Source organism: Protopterus annectens, chromosome 2.part0, assembly GCF_019279795.1.
Source record: "Protopterus annectens isolate FY-2018-M chromosome 2.part0, PAN1.0, whole genome shotgun sequence".
In the NCBI taxonomy this organism is placed as follows: Eukaryota; Metazoa; Chordata; order Ceratodontiformes; family Protopteridae; genus Protopterus; species Protopterus annectens.
Window position 1 is genome coordinate 692,687,233 of NC_056728.1, and position 17,323 is coordinate 692,704,555.

Sequence of the window (17,323 nt, forward strand, 5' to 3'; positions counted from 1 at the left end):
GGATTTTACTTATTCTTCCCTTCAAATATTTACTCAGATAGTGAGTATACAGTGAAGATCATGACATATTTACACTGATAGTGAGTATGCAGTAAATATCTTGACATATTTGCTTCTTCTGTGGAGATGGACAGGCTTAATTGCCTACAAGAAGAAAGCAATAGTACACCAAGAAGGACAAAATAAGATTTAAACCCTAATAAAAAGTGACATTCCTTAAACATCAAGTATTTATAAAGTCAGGGTGTGTCAATGAGAGGGCAAATATGGCTAAATGGAGTAATGCAGTACATGACTTAGCCATGCTAGGGGCACAAATAAACTCAATCAAATGAAAAAATAGAAAATAAGTGTGTCCAGAGTACTGCCCATGGACTAACATAACTAGGAGAAGCAAGAACACACAAAATGGTAAAGTAGATGTTGATGAATGTTCTAACACATAACTTACCCTGAACAACTCCGCCAATGCATCATACAGCTGTTGTCTCACACCTCGTGCACTATATACATAAAAGGCTGAAAATGGTCAGAAAGAGTTAAAAGAAATACAACATGATGGAAAAGTAGCAATTCTGTTGTATTATGAAATACATCTGGGGAAGTCCTGAGCTTGAAAAAGAGGCAGGCTCATATCACTTCAGGAGCCCAAAATTCAAAGCATTTATCAAAAACTAAGAGATTTTAGAGAGACTGAGAGGGAATGCATGCATGGTAACCACACATGTCACTAAGGAGAAAGAAATGCTGGGAGGTTAGTCAAAGAAATGGGCTAAGTAACCCTAGGTGTAGGAACTAATAGGTAAATTTGCAATTGGATCTCTACACAGAAGAATAAAGGTTGGTCTTAGTAAAGGAATGGCTCTTTAAAAGTTTTCATAAATTTTTGGACAGCTAGGATACAGAATTTACAAGTAGTGGAATCCGGATACCACTGGGAAGGAACCTGCAATAAAATGAAACACCGGTAACCCAGTTTATAAGGTGAAACAGTATAATGTAAGAAAAAAATGGCAAAGTATATGTCTAAAGTACTCCCTCAACCACTTGATCTATAGGGTTGAGTACAACTTGTCTTCACTGGAACGCTACCTTCTACTTCTGGGGGATACTGCCATATATATCCTGGTTATAAGAATACATTTTAAGCATTCAGGATGTTTAATCCAAAAGAACACGTGAATTTTATGCATTGCTGAAAAAGTGTAGGGGCCAACATTAGTTTGAAAACAACCAAGGGCCCAAGGTACACTTAATCAGCTACTGACTATTCCCGGCAAACCTATGGTTTAGGAAAGCAAAAATGACACATGTCACGTAACAGTTAAGGATTGTCAACAGAACTAAAGATGGTGCGCAAAATGAGATTCAGTGTTGTGCACATCTTGGTTATATAGTTCTGTATATAGCAGAGTTCGCTTGGGGTGCATGCATCGGATTTTTGCATTTTGCCACAGCCAAGATATATTGCACATTGTCTTATTAGCGGCCATAACAACCCGTCCATTCATTTCAATACCATCCCCCGTTTGTTTGTTAACTCTGGTAGTAAATAGGGGACTACCACCGCAACGTCGTCATCTGTCAGTGGCTCAGCCATGCATTTTGCTCAAGGGTAGTAAAAGCACACTAGCGGAGGACAGCTTAGCACCACTACTTACAACCTGTACCCGCTTCACATGGGCAACCCGGGTTTGTTTGTGTTCAAGACCACTTGAGATTAAGTGCCTACACCAACCAAAAACAAGAACCCCACACGCGTGTGCGTACTGTACGTGTTTTAAGGTGGGGGTGCTGCTGACAACGATATGAAACGGTGAGCCGACACACAGTGCGTTCAGTGTGCAGTCAGTTTCCCGCAGCTCCTCCTCATGGCCGGAGAGCAGCTGCGACTCCTGCTGACAGATCCTCTTCGGTTAAGTTCACAGGATCAGTGGACAGTGCAGGATAGTGGAGAGCACTGCAGCGCCTTGCATTTGCACCTGTCTCATTAGGTTCCTTTGATGCACGGTAGGTTTTTATCTATGTTTCCTACTAACAATTGTTATGGCAACGTTGCAGATTTATCTTAGGCTATTACTTTCAGTTGTATAGCTTGAGTGCGTTATATTGAAATAAAAAGGTGACCTTACCTAATGAAAATGATTGTTTTGTCAGTCCTGCATGAATGATAAAATATCGCCGAAACACAGCAGCGCAGGGGTTTAACGGAAAAGTACCCGTTTACCTATAGAGCAGTGCACTTCGCATTCTGTAAGGAGTGCGTGTTTTCTGCCCATATTTGTGAACATCTGAGGATTACTGTTGCTGAGATTCACAAGCACAGTCAGACAGTTTAGGCAAAACTTTGACAAGACATTGGGTTAACACGAACTGTATTTTATTATTTTTGTGTATCAGTCCTGCCGAGTTACACTGTGTGAAGCAGCTGATTTGCTACTTGGGAAGTAATATGTAGTTGTTTGTCTTATCTTGGCTCTTAAACCTGTGCTTTGATATATGTACACCTCAGCTGCAAACACACAGCCTAGGAAAATAACCCAATTTATATCTAGTTAGAAAGAGTTTAGGGAGACTGAATCACACATACGATAATTACAGTAAAATAATTACTTGAAATGGAGTTTTTAGGTGACAAACCTAGAATGTCCTGATTTCTGTGTGGTGTAACTATACAACTGTATATGTAACAGGTATTATTTGCAAAAGGAAGCTCCCGTGTTTTTTTTAATACAGTCGTGTAGCCAGGCATACTCATTGTACTCAAACGAGTGCATTTCCTTTTAAGTACGATTGATAAACCATGTTTTACTCTACTATTTTTGTCATTTTGAGTGTTAAAGTAATTTACGGGACATTGTATTATATGTATATTTGATTAGGCAGACTTTCCTTATGGTATTTTGTTGTATTCACCTTAGTTAAAATGAAGGTGTTTAACCTTCTAATGTGCAAAATGTGAAAAAAGAGGTGTATTAAGAGGAGCTTCACGTAAGTGGATACTTATAATTTATAAATGTGGGGATGCATGCGGAGTCCATGAGTACAAAATCAGAATGGGTCCCCACACCCTTTTGTAATAGGCAGGGTGCTGCCTGGTGCAAGTCTGCTAAGGCAATTTTGTACACGTTTACTGAATTTACTGAATGCATGCAATGCACATAGGCATGAAACCTCTAAAACAGACATATTTACTGTTAAATACCCAACAGTTAGTTCACACATTCTAACATATCCCATAAATATTACTTTTAGTAACACTGACGTATAGGTTCTGACTAGCAGTAATTTTTGGCACACAGATGCGTAAACATTTGAGAAGAACACATTCTCAGATGCTTAGCCTTAGCCAGTTTCATGAACGAGTGAGTGAGTGTATGTGTTTCTCTGAGCAATCTAAAGGATTATGACCGTCCTCTGACTGAATTTCATATCGACTTTTTATCAGAAGCAGCAGTTGTAATATTAGTTTTGTAAAGGCTGTTCCAGATAACTTTTCTCTTTAGGTTTCCTCTAAGTTACTTCACATGTGTCTGTTATATTAATTTGCATTAAATGTAAGCAACCAAACGTTGTCTACTGGATTTCTTCTGTTCCAGTGGCAGACATCAATTAAAAACATCAGTAGATTGTAAGGTGATGAAGGAAACAAACGTAATCAGTTTAAGTTATGTCCTCTCACAAATATTATGACTGATTTGCTATCTGAAATAGATACATTAAAACAATTGAGATATATGAGATCTTTTTTGCCTGTGTACCAGTATATTCATCTAACTTCAGAATGTTTTAGCACTGTAATTGTTTCGTTTTAGTTTCATTGGCAGTTTTCCTTATGAAATCAGTTTTGTATTTTTATACTATAAGGTGTCATTCAAGCAGTCTGCTGCTGAAAACAGATGACTAATCCATGCTCTGAGATTTAATTGTGCTCTGAGGTGTTACTGTATTTAGGAAAAATAGGTACATTGATTATCACTGTTAAATTGACGATCATTTTCCTTGGAGTATTCAACAGCATGGTTGTATAGCTAATAAAGCATTGTTTTGCCTGAAGAAGTTTTGTCCAAGTTTGTAGCAATCGTCACTTTTTTAGTTCATTTATAGCAAAACATCTGCATTCATTATGATCATTTATTACAACACAATCAGTTGGGAATGAAAAGTGATACATCCTACAGGGTTCTTTCTAATTACTGCCACTGGCATGACCACTTAATTGCAACATGACATGTAATGGCTCTGCATGCTAACAAGTAGACACACATGCTTTAAACAAACTCATGAAAAATATTATACAGTTGATCATGCCTTACTGTGTCTTTGTTGTGTGTTATGATAAAACTATGAACTGACTAGTATGAGACTGGAAACTAAAATGTTTCAGTGACATTCAGAATAAGTGTTTGTACTCTTTAAGAACCTCTAATAATAATTATGAGTAAGATGTACATACAAAAATTGTCACAGATGTGTGTCATCAGAAACAAAGAAGTATAAATGTACATCCCACTTTATTCTTTAAACAATGAGTAGAAAAACAAGCCACCTGCATAGCAGAGAATTACAAAGAACAGTTCTCCAAATTGTTTCTGTGTCGGTGCTTAAACCTGGCCAGGCTATGGTATCTCATGTTACAGTACCAGTTCTGTATTTCCACAACTGACTATACGCATATAACTTATTAACTGTTTCTTTTTGACTGTTACTTGGGTTAGTCATTAGTCCTGCTGAGGTAAATTCTTGCTTAAAGGGAAAATGAAGGCAAGGAAGCTTCAAAGATATAGACCTAGGGACAATGTCTTTGAAATAAAAGGTACAGTTAGGCAATATGTGTTTGAAATATGGAAGGAAACTGTAAGTCCAGGGCAAACTTATGTGGATATGAGGAAAATAAGCAAAAGACTATCACACTATCCAGGGGACATAACTGAACCACAAACCCTAAAGGGAGGCTATATCACTCTGCTGCCTAACATAATGTCTGACAAGTTACTGAAAGTGGAAAACATCTTGATTTTAATAACCCATCTTCACTAATTACCATGACTGCATCTGCTTGCCTCATTAGTTGTAAGTAAATCATACCTTCCAACCTCCTAGTGCAAAAAAATCTGGACAAAGCCTAAAATAATGGGGGGACAAAGGCCCCAAAATAGTGACAGATTTTAAATATTGCTCTGATAAACAGAAAGGTGCTGGAAAGAATAACAAGATTTGTGTTAACATGCATTTTTTTGAGGGACATAAAGTCTGAAACTGAAATGTATGTCATTATTTAGTAACTTCAGTCCTCAGTGATTTGCCAGAGAACTACAAATTTGATTAGGGACAGAACAAAAATGTGAGTCAAAAATATGGACAAACTGTGTAAATCTGGACTGATGAGCTGTATGATAAATGCCTTAACAGCATCAGCTTTATCCTTGGATTCTGAACCTGCTTTCAGAAACATGCAAACCCAGTTAATGTGTTGTATTGCAGTCATTTGTCTTTAATGCAGCACAACAATATGTTATCATCCTTGCTGCAGGACAGTGAGTAATTTGCAGTGACAAGATTTACTCTTTGGCAACAATTCATCACATGGTACATGTTTAAAGAAAGCTATGCATCAACAAAGTTACCTTCAGCATTTGATCATATTAGCTGACTGCTGACTAATTCTAAGTAGCACAGAGGCCACAACCATAGTTTGCTGATAAAGTCACAAACATTTGAAAATGCAGTTATAATATTATTGAAGACAAGTAAACTGTTATAATGCACATTTGGAACAATAACATTAACAGTGGTGTAGAAACAGCAGTCAATGTGTGTGTGCATGTATGTGTGTATGTGTGTGTCTGTGTGTGTGTGTACATATATATATATATATATATATATATATATATATATATATATAGATAGATATAGATAGATATGCATATATATGTGTATGTTTTTTATATAGTGTCTTTGTTAATGAGCCGGAATCATTTGGCAGCCTCACTTCAAGCAGGTACTTTATTTTCAGGAAAACAAAGGTTCTTGAGCACCCTAGGGACAAACCATCTGTATAATGTGGCTGTACTCAGCTGAGGAGGATAACAAGTAAACAGTTACACATTGTGATATCATAGATAAAGCGGGAAAAAATATGTTGCTTGCACTTCTGTTTTACTTACATTATGCCCTTGCAAAGTACCATCATGCATTTCAGTAAAGCTGATTGCTCGCTTGCTTTGGTATCTCAGCTTTGTAGGATTGAGCTTGGAAGCTCCATTTATGAAATTTGAATTAATTTTGAGTGGAGCAGTACCAAAGGAAATGCCTTTCTTGATGCTTCAAATTTGTTTTTCTTTTTTCTTGATAGAAATCATATGACATCGAAAATCATACACATTTTCTCTCAGAGCACTTTCATAACCTTCACCAGCAGATGATGTTTAAGGATAATCCTAAAATAAACAGCCCAATGTGAACAAATGAAATGCCTTGACTATCCAAGACCTCCCAGAGTGCATCAGTTCTACTGATTCTCAGCTGCAGTTTACTTCTTATAGCCAGCCAGAAATGTTTTGTCTTTGCTGATACTACAGTCATTTACTATAGTGTCGTCTTTCCCTGTATGCAGTTACACCTTTAAGATGAAATTTTGCTTAATCCTATACTTGCATATTATGTCTTTGCCTTATTTTTACAGAGAAGTTTATTTTCCTAACATTTGTTTTTTTTTCTGTCTTTAGAATCATCAGTTGAAAAAATGAGCCTAAACAGGATCAGTGCAACCTTGTTAATAGAAGGCTGCAGACTTGATAAGAAGCAAGCAGCCTGCAGGCAGCATAATTTCAATAAAAGGAAACTGAGTTTGATACGGATTCTGAGTCTGTTTCTAGGTATCATGATCATTAGTACAATCTCACTTTCACTGAGTGCCTTCTCTTCAGCCAAACACTATGCAGCAGCCCATGTCAACATCCAGTATGATCAGAGATACACCAATGTAAAACAAAGAACTCTACTAGGAGTTCAGGATCATGATCTGTCTATTAATATGAAACAGGATGGCAACAAAATGAATGACACTGATCCTCCTCATCAGAGTAAAGGAGAGTATCCTGAAGACCTGTTTACACTGGGGGAAAGAAAACGGGGCGCTGTAATCTTTCATATCTTTGGCATGATTTACATGTTCATTGCCTTAGCAATCGTTTGCGATGAATTCTTTGTTCCTTCGTTAACAGTCATCACAGAGAAACTGGGCATCTCAGATGATGTTGCTGGAGCAACATTCATGGCTGCTGGTGGGTCAGCACCTGAACTCTTCACATCTTTAATAGGAGTTTTTATAGCTCATAGTAATGTCGGCATAGGAACAATAGTTGGATCGGCAGTTTTTAACATTCTGTTTGTAATTGGAATGTGTGCTGTGTTTTCCAAAGAAATCTTGAACCTTACCTGGTGGCCGTTATTCAGGGATGTGTCATTCTATATTATGGACCTGATTCTTCTGATTGTATTTTTTCTGGATAACATAATTTCTTGGTGGGAGAGTCTTTTGCTGTTGACAGCATATGGAGCCTATGTGACTTTTATGAAATACAACGTGCAGTTGGAGGACTGGGTGAAGAGAAAGCTGAACAGAAATAAAGTGGTGAAAGTAACTGCTGCAGAACCTGAAAGAAAGGTTAGAGAAGTTTCATTTGACTTGTTTTACATATCACTTATTTTTGAAAATATAGTTTTTACATTGTCACAAATTTGATCACATGTCGATAACATTTTTCATGAATTCAGTAAAGATATTTCTTTGATTGTTCTGTGGTCAAATGACAGAGGCAGTGTCTTGAATCAAATATAAGAAAACAAATCAACCATCCACTAAAAAATGTAGATAAATTACTGTAAACTTGACAGAAAAAAATGTATATGCCAGGGTAAGCAATGGAAATAGATTGCATATGATTATTGTTAAGCTCAGAAAACCACAATTGCTTGTAAAGAGTAAAGTGTCAGGTGCCCACAATGAATGCTTTGGCACAGCAGTTTAAAATAGCAAGTTTGTAAGTTAGTCCATCCAAACCACATCGTCTTATCTACTGTGGGGTATGATGCCAAGTATGTTTGTGCTTGCTAATCCCAACTCTTTTTTATTTTGTTCTTCTCTTGGGCTGTATTTCTATTTTTTTACAAACGGGGTCTCACTCTGTTGTATTTGCTACTTATTTGTTTATTCTAGCTTCACTTATTTTCACTCATTGTAGAACTTTTTGGTCAAGTGGCTTGTTTATTAAGAAAATCTCAACAGAATGGTGGACAGTCTTGAGTGGCCCTGGAATATCTGAGCATCGAGTCACAATGCACAAAGTGCCTTCCATTTTCCTGTTTGGAAACAACAGGGAAAACATATGCAAACTATGCCATCATACCTCCTGAAGGATCACATCAGATATCATTGTTTGATATAATGGGGATTTTGTTGTTCTCATTGAGCTATGAGCACTTTCATAAGTCTTGAGTACATTAGGTGCTTAATAAAAAGCTGATAACTGAAGCAGTTCATCTCTAGACTAGAAAGTTTAAAAGACTTTTAGTCTGCAGTCAATTCTGAGATGATCCCTCCCAAGGTTAGCCAATGCCCAAACTGTCACCTCACCTTTTTACATTGCTCTTTAACAAAATAAATGCCTTTCACATCAGTACACTAATCTGTATGAAATTCTTGTAAAGTTGTACCCTCATACACAATATACTGATATGCACCTTTTCAAATTATTTATTTATTTCTACACTTCATTATTGCCTTTTTGAGATACAGTACACTCTCTGATATTCCTTTGCCACATTCCTTCCTTGTATAGACTAGTAATAAAATTCTCACTGCAGCTCCTGAGATTAGTAACCTATAAATTAGCTGGTCCCTTTATAATTATTTCAGCAGTTCCATGGCTACTATCTCCATCATACCTCATTATTCTATTTTCCAAATCTGATCATATCCAAGTAACATAAATCTGTGCACCCCTCTTATTTCCTCCTCATGTGAATGAGATACAGCATGAGAAGTTGTTTTTTTTTTCAGTCAGCCAGTGTGAGAGGACACTAACATGAATATACTTTAACAGAGCTGCCCCATTCAGCATAACATTTTCACTGCTCATATGTTTCATAGCACCTATGCAGCCTCATAATGGCCTTTGGTCCATATTGAGGAAAACTCATCTATTTTTACTGTAACACTGGTTTCTTTTCTTGGCTACATACTTAGATGTCTACCCATGCATAGTTTATTGTATTAGATCATCCCTATATCCAGGCCTCTGGAGATTAAAGTTCACTAGCTAAACATAATTTTTCAATTTTTTTACCCTTGATAAATTTATTGTATTTTATTTATTTTACATTTGTTGACCGGGCTTGTCTAGCTGGATACATGTCCCTTTTCAGTAGAGGCCCAGGGAGAAATGCTCCAAGAAACATACAGAATTAATATAAAAGTCAAAACAGATCAAACTAAACAAAACAGCTATTGTTTCATAAAATCATTAGTGTTTTTATTTGTACAAAATACCATACTCATAGTGAGCATAACATGGGAACTGTATAAGAGAGGGTACAATGTACATATATACATAATTTTTATTTGCAATAACATCTTTAAGGGTAAGATTAAAGAGATGTAGAGTGGTGATTAGTGTAAACGAAAAAGCTAGTCAGGGTTAGTACAGGAGCATAGCCAGTGTGTATTGAGAAATAGTTTTAGATTCCTTTTAAAGAGTGAGAGAGAAGTCAGAGTTGTGAGATCAGTGGGTAGTTGATTCCATAGTTTTCCAACTGTGTTGGAGAATAGGGAGTCACCTGCAGAGTTGTTGGATTTGGAAGTATTGATCAGCAGTTTGTTTGAGGAGCGTAGGTTCTTAAGGTTATTGTAAGGTGTAATGAGGCTAGAAAGTGTTGGAGTGTTGGTGGGTTGATACAGGGTCTTGTGAGTTATAGCAAGCTGGTGAAATTGAAGCAGGTTAAGAAATTCTAGCCAGTCAAGTTGTTTTAGGTTAAGACAGTGATGAGTTCTAAAAGGAGAGCCTGTAGCAAATCTAGCAATATTATTATAGGATGCTGCCAGTTTGTTGAGGTTGTTTTTAGAAAGATTAGTGTATATAGGTGAAGCATAGAGTAGAGTGGAGATTAAGTGAGTTCTGGCTATGGCGGTCCTAGCTGCTGGTGAAAGAAAGGGTTTGATTCTGTAAAGGGATCCAAGTTTTTTGTTAACTGTTTTTATTGTGCTGTTAATATGAGTATCAAAGTTGAGGTTGTTGTCTATTGTTATTCCTAAGAGTTTAGTGGGCAGGTCAGGAGAAATAAGAGTACCATTATTGGATGTGAGTGCGAATTGTATAGGGGTGGACTTTCAGGTTGGTGTAAAGAGTAACAGTTTAGTTTTTTGGGGGTTTAGGAGGAGACAACAGTTTGAGAACCATTGTTCTACAGTATTGAAAGCATTTTAGGTAAGAGACTGAAGTTCAGTTTGAGAAGTGGCTGAGCAGATTATAGTAGAGTCATCTGCATATTGAATGCAGTTAGTGTGTGGAATAGCTGATTGAAGGTCATTAATATAAATGGAAAATAGATAAAATTCCATTCCATATCATGCATTCACCAGTAAGCAATTTTAGAACAACAAAACCTCCAGCTGTTCATAAAATATTTTCCTCTCAGCGTCTTCCTCTTTACCTTTTCCTTCTGTCTCTGTATGCACTGCATAACATAATAAATTCAAATAATTTTTTTATTTGAGACCCTTTTGAATTTAATAACAACTTATTTAAAGCTGTTTACAAATGCATTTAAATTCACAGACTGATCATTCCAATATAAAGGTCTTGATGTTTGCATCTATCCTAGCTGATTCCAGTTTAGTTTGGATTTTGAAAATATTGCCTTCCTTTTAACTGTTTTTAGTCAATGCTGCTTAAGATTGTGACACCTGTGCACTGGCCCAGCAATCAAGGAGCCTCAATCCTCACATGTGAGGGGCGTCCATATAGGGAAAGGATAATAAATACACACAGTAAAGTACAAATTTCCCTTAAGAGCACACAGAGCTCACAGTCAGTCTGGGGCTGGTTTCTCCCCTTCTCTCCAGGTCCACAATAAGACTCCCCAGTGGCACAGCTATAGGGTCCAGATCTCAGCCTAGTGGGCAAGCTAAAACCTTCAGCACCCTCTCTGTCCAACCAGTGCTTCATGTCCCTGCCCAAGTAGCTGACACACACATACACTTTGACATAAGAGTTATATACAACCACACAGATGCTCCTGGGGAAGGCTGGCACAGGTTCTCCAGCTGTGCTCCTTTTACCCAGACTATATGGTAGGAATCACTGCCACCACCCAGCTAATATTTATCAGCTAATCAAGGGCCCTTATGAAAGGGTGTTCAATTATACTGTGCAATGGTAATTGCGTCTGAACAGTCAAGACTTATTTGGAGTGACTTAGTACAGTATCACTATATACATGGGATGTACTCTTAGAGCTTAAATTATCTCTACACAAAACACCCACAGTTGAAAGGTCTAAAAAATATTTGATAATAAATAAAAAAACACAAGACAATACTTTTTACTACACAGTGCTAGTCAAGAGTTTAGAAATCACAGAGAAATACTTAAAATAATACAGTAGAAAAGTTCTGACATCACAGAAAAACAAACGTGTCTAATCTTCCTATTTCCTAGCTATATCTAAGAGAAAACACAGTTGTAAAATCCTACTTACATACAGACACAGGCAGAGTGTTGAGTTGGATGGTCTCAAGACAAACACTCTAATGCTGCCATTCTTTCTGTCCTTAAACTGATGACACAGTACCACTGGTTCATTTCAAATTACATCATTTCTTTCTGGTTCCCAGGCTAACAGATTCTCAGAGGTTAATAACCCCTTTGATCTTGCAGCTGGTCAGGAACCAGAGCAATAAAAGAAATTATACATGCAAATTCTAGCCATTAACTCTGGCCTCAAAACAATAGGCAGAATTCCTTCATCCAGACATATCATCTCCAAGCCCTGAGATCAAAGACAGTCATTAAATGCTTGACTTATCAGCTTTGTTACAGCAGAGTGCACTGTTGTTTAATTTTTGCAGTTCCACATTTAACACCATTTTTCCCACTTAAGAGAACAACCCTGTGGCTTACATTAATATTTACAAATGACAAAATTATCTACAAAATTCTATCTGGTTAGGCTGGCAGCCTTCATCTATCTTCACACATCTCCCCCCTGGAGAACTCAAGCTAGTTTTTCAAGTGACCTTTGAGAAACATTGCTTGAGAGGGTTAGGTCTATCTGAGTATACCTTACCCCATTCCCTGTCTTGAGTGCCCATCTGCATTGGCATTGCTAATCCCACTGCGGTGCTGCACTGACATATCATATGCTTGCAACCCTAGGCTCCAGCTTAGCAACTTGGCATTTTGCTGGCTGGTCTGGTCTTCCTTGTCAGGTCTGTCAGGGGAGCAGCTATGGTACTATCACTGGGGATGAACTTTCTGTAGTACCCTGCTGTCCCTAAGAATGCCCTCACCTGCTTTTTGGTAACAGGTGCAGGCCATGTCTGAATGGCTTCTGCTTTAGCAGGTTCTGGCCTGAACTTACCACTCCCCACTCTATGTCCCAGGTAGGAGACCTCTCAGGTAGGAGATCTCTGCAATACCCACCTGACATTTGCTGGGCTTAATGGTCAACCCTGCCCTCTGTAGTCTGCCCAGCACCTCCCTGACACGTTGAAGGTGCTCTTGCCAGGAATGGCTGTAGATGGCAATATCATCTAGGTAAGCAAGGACAAACCCTCCTGCTCCTGCTAGGATATGATCTACTAGCCTCTGGAAAGTCACCGGGGCATTTTTCACCCCAAATGGCATCTTTGTGAACTCAGACAAGCCAAAAGGAGTCACAAAGGCTGACTTCACTTTAGCACTGGGCATCAATGGTATTTGCCAGTAACTCTTGGTAAGATCAATGGTTGTAAGATACTTAGCCCCACCCAGCTGCTCTAGGGCCTCATCTGTCCTAGGCATAGGTTAAGCATCTGACTCTGTGTGACTATTTAATTTCCTGTAGTCCACACAGAACCTGGTGCTGCCATCCTTCTTTGGCACCAGCACCACTGGGGAGGCCCAGGGACTGTTGGACTCATGAATCACCCCTAGCTCCAACATCTCCTGTATCTCCTTCCTCAGTGTCTGTTTGTCTCTCTCAGGCACCTTATAAGGGGCCTGCCTAATAGGCCTTTGGGTTCTGTATCCACCTGGTGCTGCACCAGGTGGGTGCATCCTGGTTTCCCAGTGAACATGTCCCCAAACACCTGTAACACTGCTCTGATTTCTCGAACCTGGGTAGGAGATAGCTGGTGGGACATTGCTACCCCTTCCACTGAGGTGTCTGTCCGAGCCTCACTGAGGAGATCAGTCACCGGGTCTCCCTCAGACTCCTTCTGCAAGCCACTGCAAATGCTCAGCACAAGGGCCTTCTTATCATGGTATGGTTTCATCATGTTAACATGGTACAATTTGTGCCCCTGCCCCCTGCCTAGCAGTTCCACCATGTAGTCAACATCACTTACCTTTCTTACCATCTTGTAGGGTCCCTCCAAGCTGCTTGCAGCTTGATGTGTCTGACAGGAATGAGAACCATTACCTGCTGCCCTACAGCGTACTCTCTAGCTCGAGCATTCCTGTCATACCATACCTTTTTCTGTTGTTGGGTTTCTGCCAGGTTCTCTTGGGCCAAGCCCATGAGTTCCCTGAGCCTTGTCCTGAGGTTCAGGACATATGCCACAATAGACTCCTTTTGAGGTTCACACTCACCCTCCCACTCATCTCTAATTAAATCTAGAGGTCCCCTCACCCTATGCCTATACAGCAACTCAAAGGGTGAAAAACCTGTGGATTCCTGGGGAACCTCTCTGTAAGTAAACAACAGATGGGGCAAATATTTGTCCCACTCCCTCTTAAACTGGTCTGCAAATGCCCGTAGCATGGAGTTGATTGTAGAGTTTAACCTCTCAACAAGACCATTAGTCTGGGGATGGTAGGAGGTGGTCTTCATGTGCTTCACTCCACAGTACTTCCACAGACAAGCCAGCAGGACTGACAAGAAATTGGCACCTCTCTCAGTCAGTATTTCGTTTGGGAAACCTACCCTGCTGAAAATCTCTAACAAAGCATTTGCCACCTTTTCTGCCACAATGGAGGACAGTGCCACTGCCTCAGGGTATTGTGTAGCATAATCCACTACCACTAGGATATACTTTTCCCTGTGTAACTTGGGGTACTCAGAGGCCCCACAATATCCATAGCTACCCTTTGAAATGGCTCCTCAATCACAGGCCAAGGCATCAAAGGAGCTCTCACCTTGTCTCCTGCCTTGCCTACCTTTTGGCACTGCTCACAGGTCCTACAGTACTCTGTTATATCTCTGGAAATTCCAGGCCAATAGAAGTTCTACATAATACGTCTCTTTTATGTTTTATGCCCATATGACCTGCAAAGGGAATATCATGGGCTATGGCTAGAAGCACCTGATGGTAGGCTCTAGACACTACCAACTGCTGTATTCTCTCACCTTCTAGCCCTCCCTCAGGGGTCCACTCCCTATACAGTAACCCTTTGTCCCAGTATACAGTTCCCCCTTCACTTGAGAATCAGGTGAGTCACTAGCTACCTGGTTCAGGCCTTGCAATGTAGGGTCTGAGAGCTGAGCCTGTCTCAACTCTGTCTTTGTAACCCTTCCCACATCCCCTTCCACAGGAAGTCTGGCATCCTCTGACATTGGTGCCTCACTGTCAGCCTGGGTACAACTACTCACCTCTACCTTTGCAGTCACTCTGTCCAAGGGAGCATCAGTACTCACAAGCAGCTGTGGCTCACATTCAATCTCACTGCTACAGAGTAGCTCCCTCGCTGAAGAAACCACCTCACCAGTTCTGGCTGCAAGTATGCAGTCTGTCTGGGTCTCCCCCAGGCTACCAGACCCACATGCTTGTCTCGAAGCCTGACTGCATATAACTGGATTAACACATAGTACTGCCTCATCAAAATCCTTCCCTATCAGAACATCTGCAGGATGGTAGTTCAGTACCCCTGTTGTCTCAAGACAACCTGCTACTGGCATTTTGTCTTCCCCACGTACTGGCTCCCTCAACTTTTGTTCCCCACCTTCCCTCTGTGGACATCTATATGCCACATAGCCCCACTGGTTGCATTCAAAACATTTCACCCTATGTCCTGGAAGTTTACCATATCTAGTGGCTTCCCCTGCTACTGGCAGATTCTGTTGGGGCAGTCTGTGCTGCACACCATGGGTTCCTTTATACCCATGAGCAGTATTGGTGGTTTCTTTCCTGTGCAGGGATGCCCTGCTTGCTAGGTATATGTCTCCCTTCTTCCCCAACTCATCTGAAGTAGCACATTGTCTATCAGCTAACCAGGTCCTCATGTCCTTAGGCAAAGTACTAAGGGCTTGTTCCCTCACCAAAAAGTCTGCCAGCCCTTCAGAAGTAGTGACCTGACATCCACTCACCCACCTATGAAAATAAGTGCTCAGTTCAGCAACACATTCACACACATGTTCATCTGCCTTGCATCTATGCTTATGAAACTTTTTCCTATACGTTTCAGGTGTTAGCTTAAACAATTCTAACAAACAGTTCTTAACCGTAGTATAAATAAAATAGTCAACATCATACATTTTAGGCAACACACATTTTAGACTACACAGTTACAGCTTTACCATGGAGTAAGAGGGTCAGGAACCATACCCAGAGCCTTTGTTCAACATCATACTGTCTACATATCCTCTCAAACATATGAATGAAACCATCAAAATTATCCCCCCTCTTTAAACTGTGGAAAAAATTTACTGACCTTTTGTGCTCCTGGGGTCCAGTTACTCCCTTCCCCATTACCTCCATGACTCTGGTGAAGAGTCAGCATCTCCTTCTCATGCTGCCTCTGCCTCTCCTTTTCCTCAGCTTCCATGCATAACAGTTTCTCATTCTCCTCAGCGTGTAGACATCTCAGTCTCTCAGCTGCTTCTATTTCCAAATGCCTGGCCTCCAACTCAAGTCTCTTTAGCTCCAGATGGATTTTTAAGTCCTCTGCAGAAAGGTTGAGCTATCCATTCTCTGAGGGTGGTAAATTTCCACTGCCAGTCTGATCGTCCTCCTGGTTGCTGTTTTCTGATGCAGCTGTGACCAAAGCTGCAATCATGTCTGCCTTAGTGAGGTTTCCATGCACCAGTCCCCTAGCCTAGTACATCTCAGCCAGCTGGCTCCTTGTCAGTTTTCTGTACTCTTCTGCTGAGATGCTGCCTGCTCTCCCTGACTAACTAAGCTAACAAAAAAAAATAAAACTATTGTGATCTGAATTCTGAGTATTCACTGCATGGCTGATTTAGAGCACAAAACACCTTCAGTGATCACTGTACACAAGCTACAGGAATTTACTCTACCCACACCACTACAAGCCAATTAGTATTTGCCAACCAATTAATATGTGGTGTGCATATCCCACCACTGCCAGACAATTAATATGTGATGCCTGTGCACTGGCCCTGCAATCAAGGAGCCTCAATCCTCACCACTAACACCAGTGAAGGGTATCCATATAGGGAAAGGATAATAAATACACACACAGTAAAGTACAATTTTCCTTAAGATCACACAGAAATCACAATCAGTCTGGGCTGGTTTCTTCCTTTCTCTCCAGCTCCCCAAAAAGACTCCCCACTGGCACAGCTATAGTGCCCAGATCTCAGCCTAGCGGGCAAGCTAAAACTTCCAGCACCCTCTCTGTCCAACCAGTGCTTCATGTCCCTGCCCAGGTAGCAGACACACACACGTTGAGATAAGAGTTATATACAACCACACAGACACTCCTGGGGAAGGCTGACACCGGTTCTTCAGCTGTGCCTGTTTTACCCAGACTATACTGCAGAAATCACTGCCACCACCCAGCTAATATTTGCCAGCTATTCAAAGGCCCTTATGAAAGGGTGTCCAATTATACTGTGCAATATTATTATCCAAATGGTAAGTGTGACTGAACAGTCAAGACTTATTTGGAGTGACTTGGTACCGTATGACTATATACATGCAATGTACTCTTAGAGCTTAAATTATCTCTACACAAAACAGCCACAGATGAAAGGTTTAAAAATATTTAATAATTAATAAAAACACAAGACAATACTTCTTACTACACAATGCTAGTCAAAAGTTCAGAGATCACAGAGAAATACTTAAAATAATACAGTAGAAAAGTTCTGACATCACAGA

The 17,323-nt window shown here is 40.0% G+C and overlaps 1 protein-coding gene across 1 annotated transcript in view; it reads left to right on the top strand.

The window, feature by feature from the left end:
• The first annotated feature begins 1,613 nt into the window (after nucleotides 1–1,613).
• SLC24A2 (solute carrier family 24 member 2) overlaps nucleotides 1,614–17,323 on the top strand; it is a 2,356,155-nt gene continuing 2,340,445 nt past the window's right edge. The window contains exons 1-2 of the mRNA XM_044061027.1: nucleotides 1,614–2,010; nucleotides 6,729–7,669. Of these exons, the coding sequence (XP_043916962.1) occupies nucleotides 2,004–2,010; nucleotides 6,729–7,669 (948 nt within the window). The 5' untranslated portion in view covers nucleotides 1,614–2,003. The remainder of the gene's footprint in view (nucleotides 2,011–6,728; nucleotides 7,670–17,323) is intronic.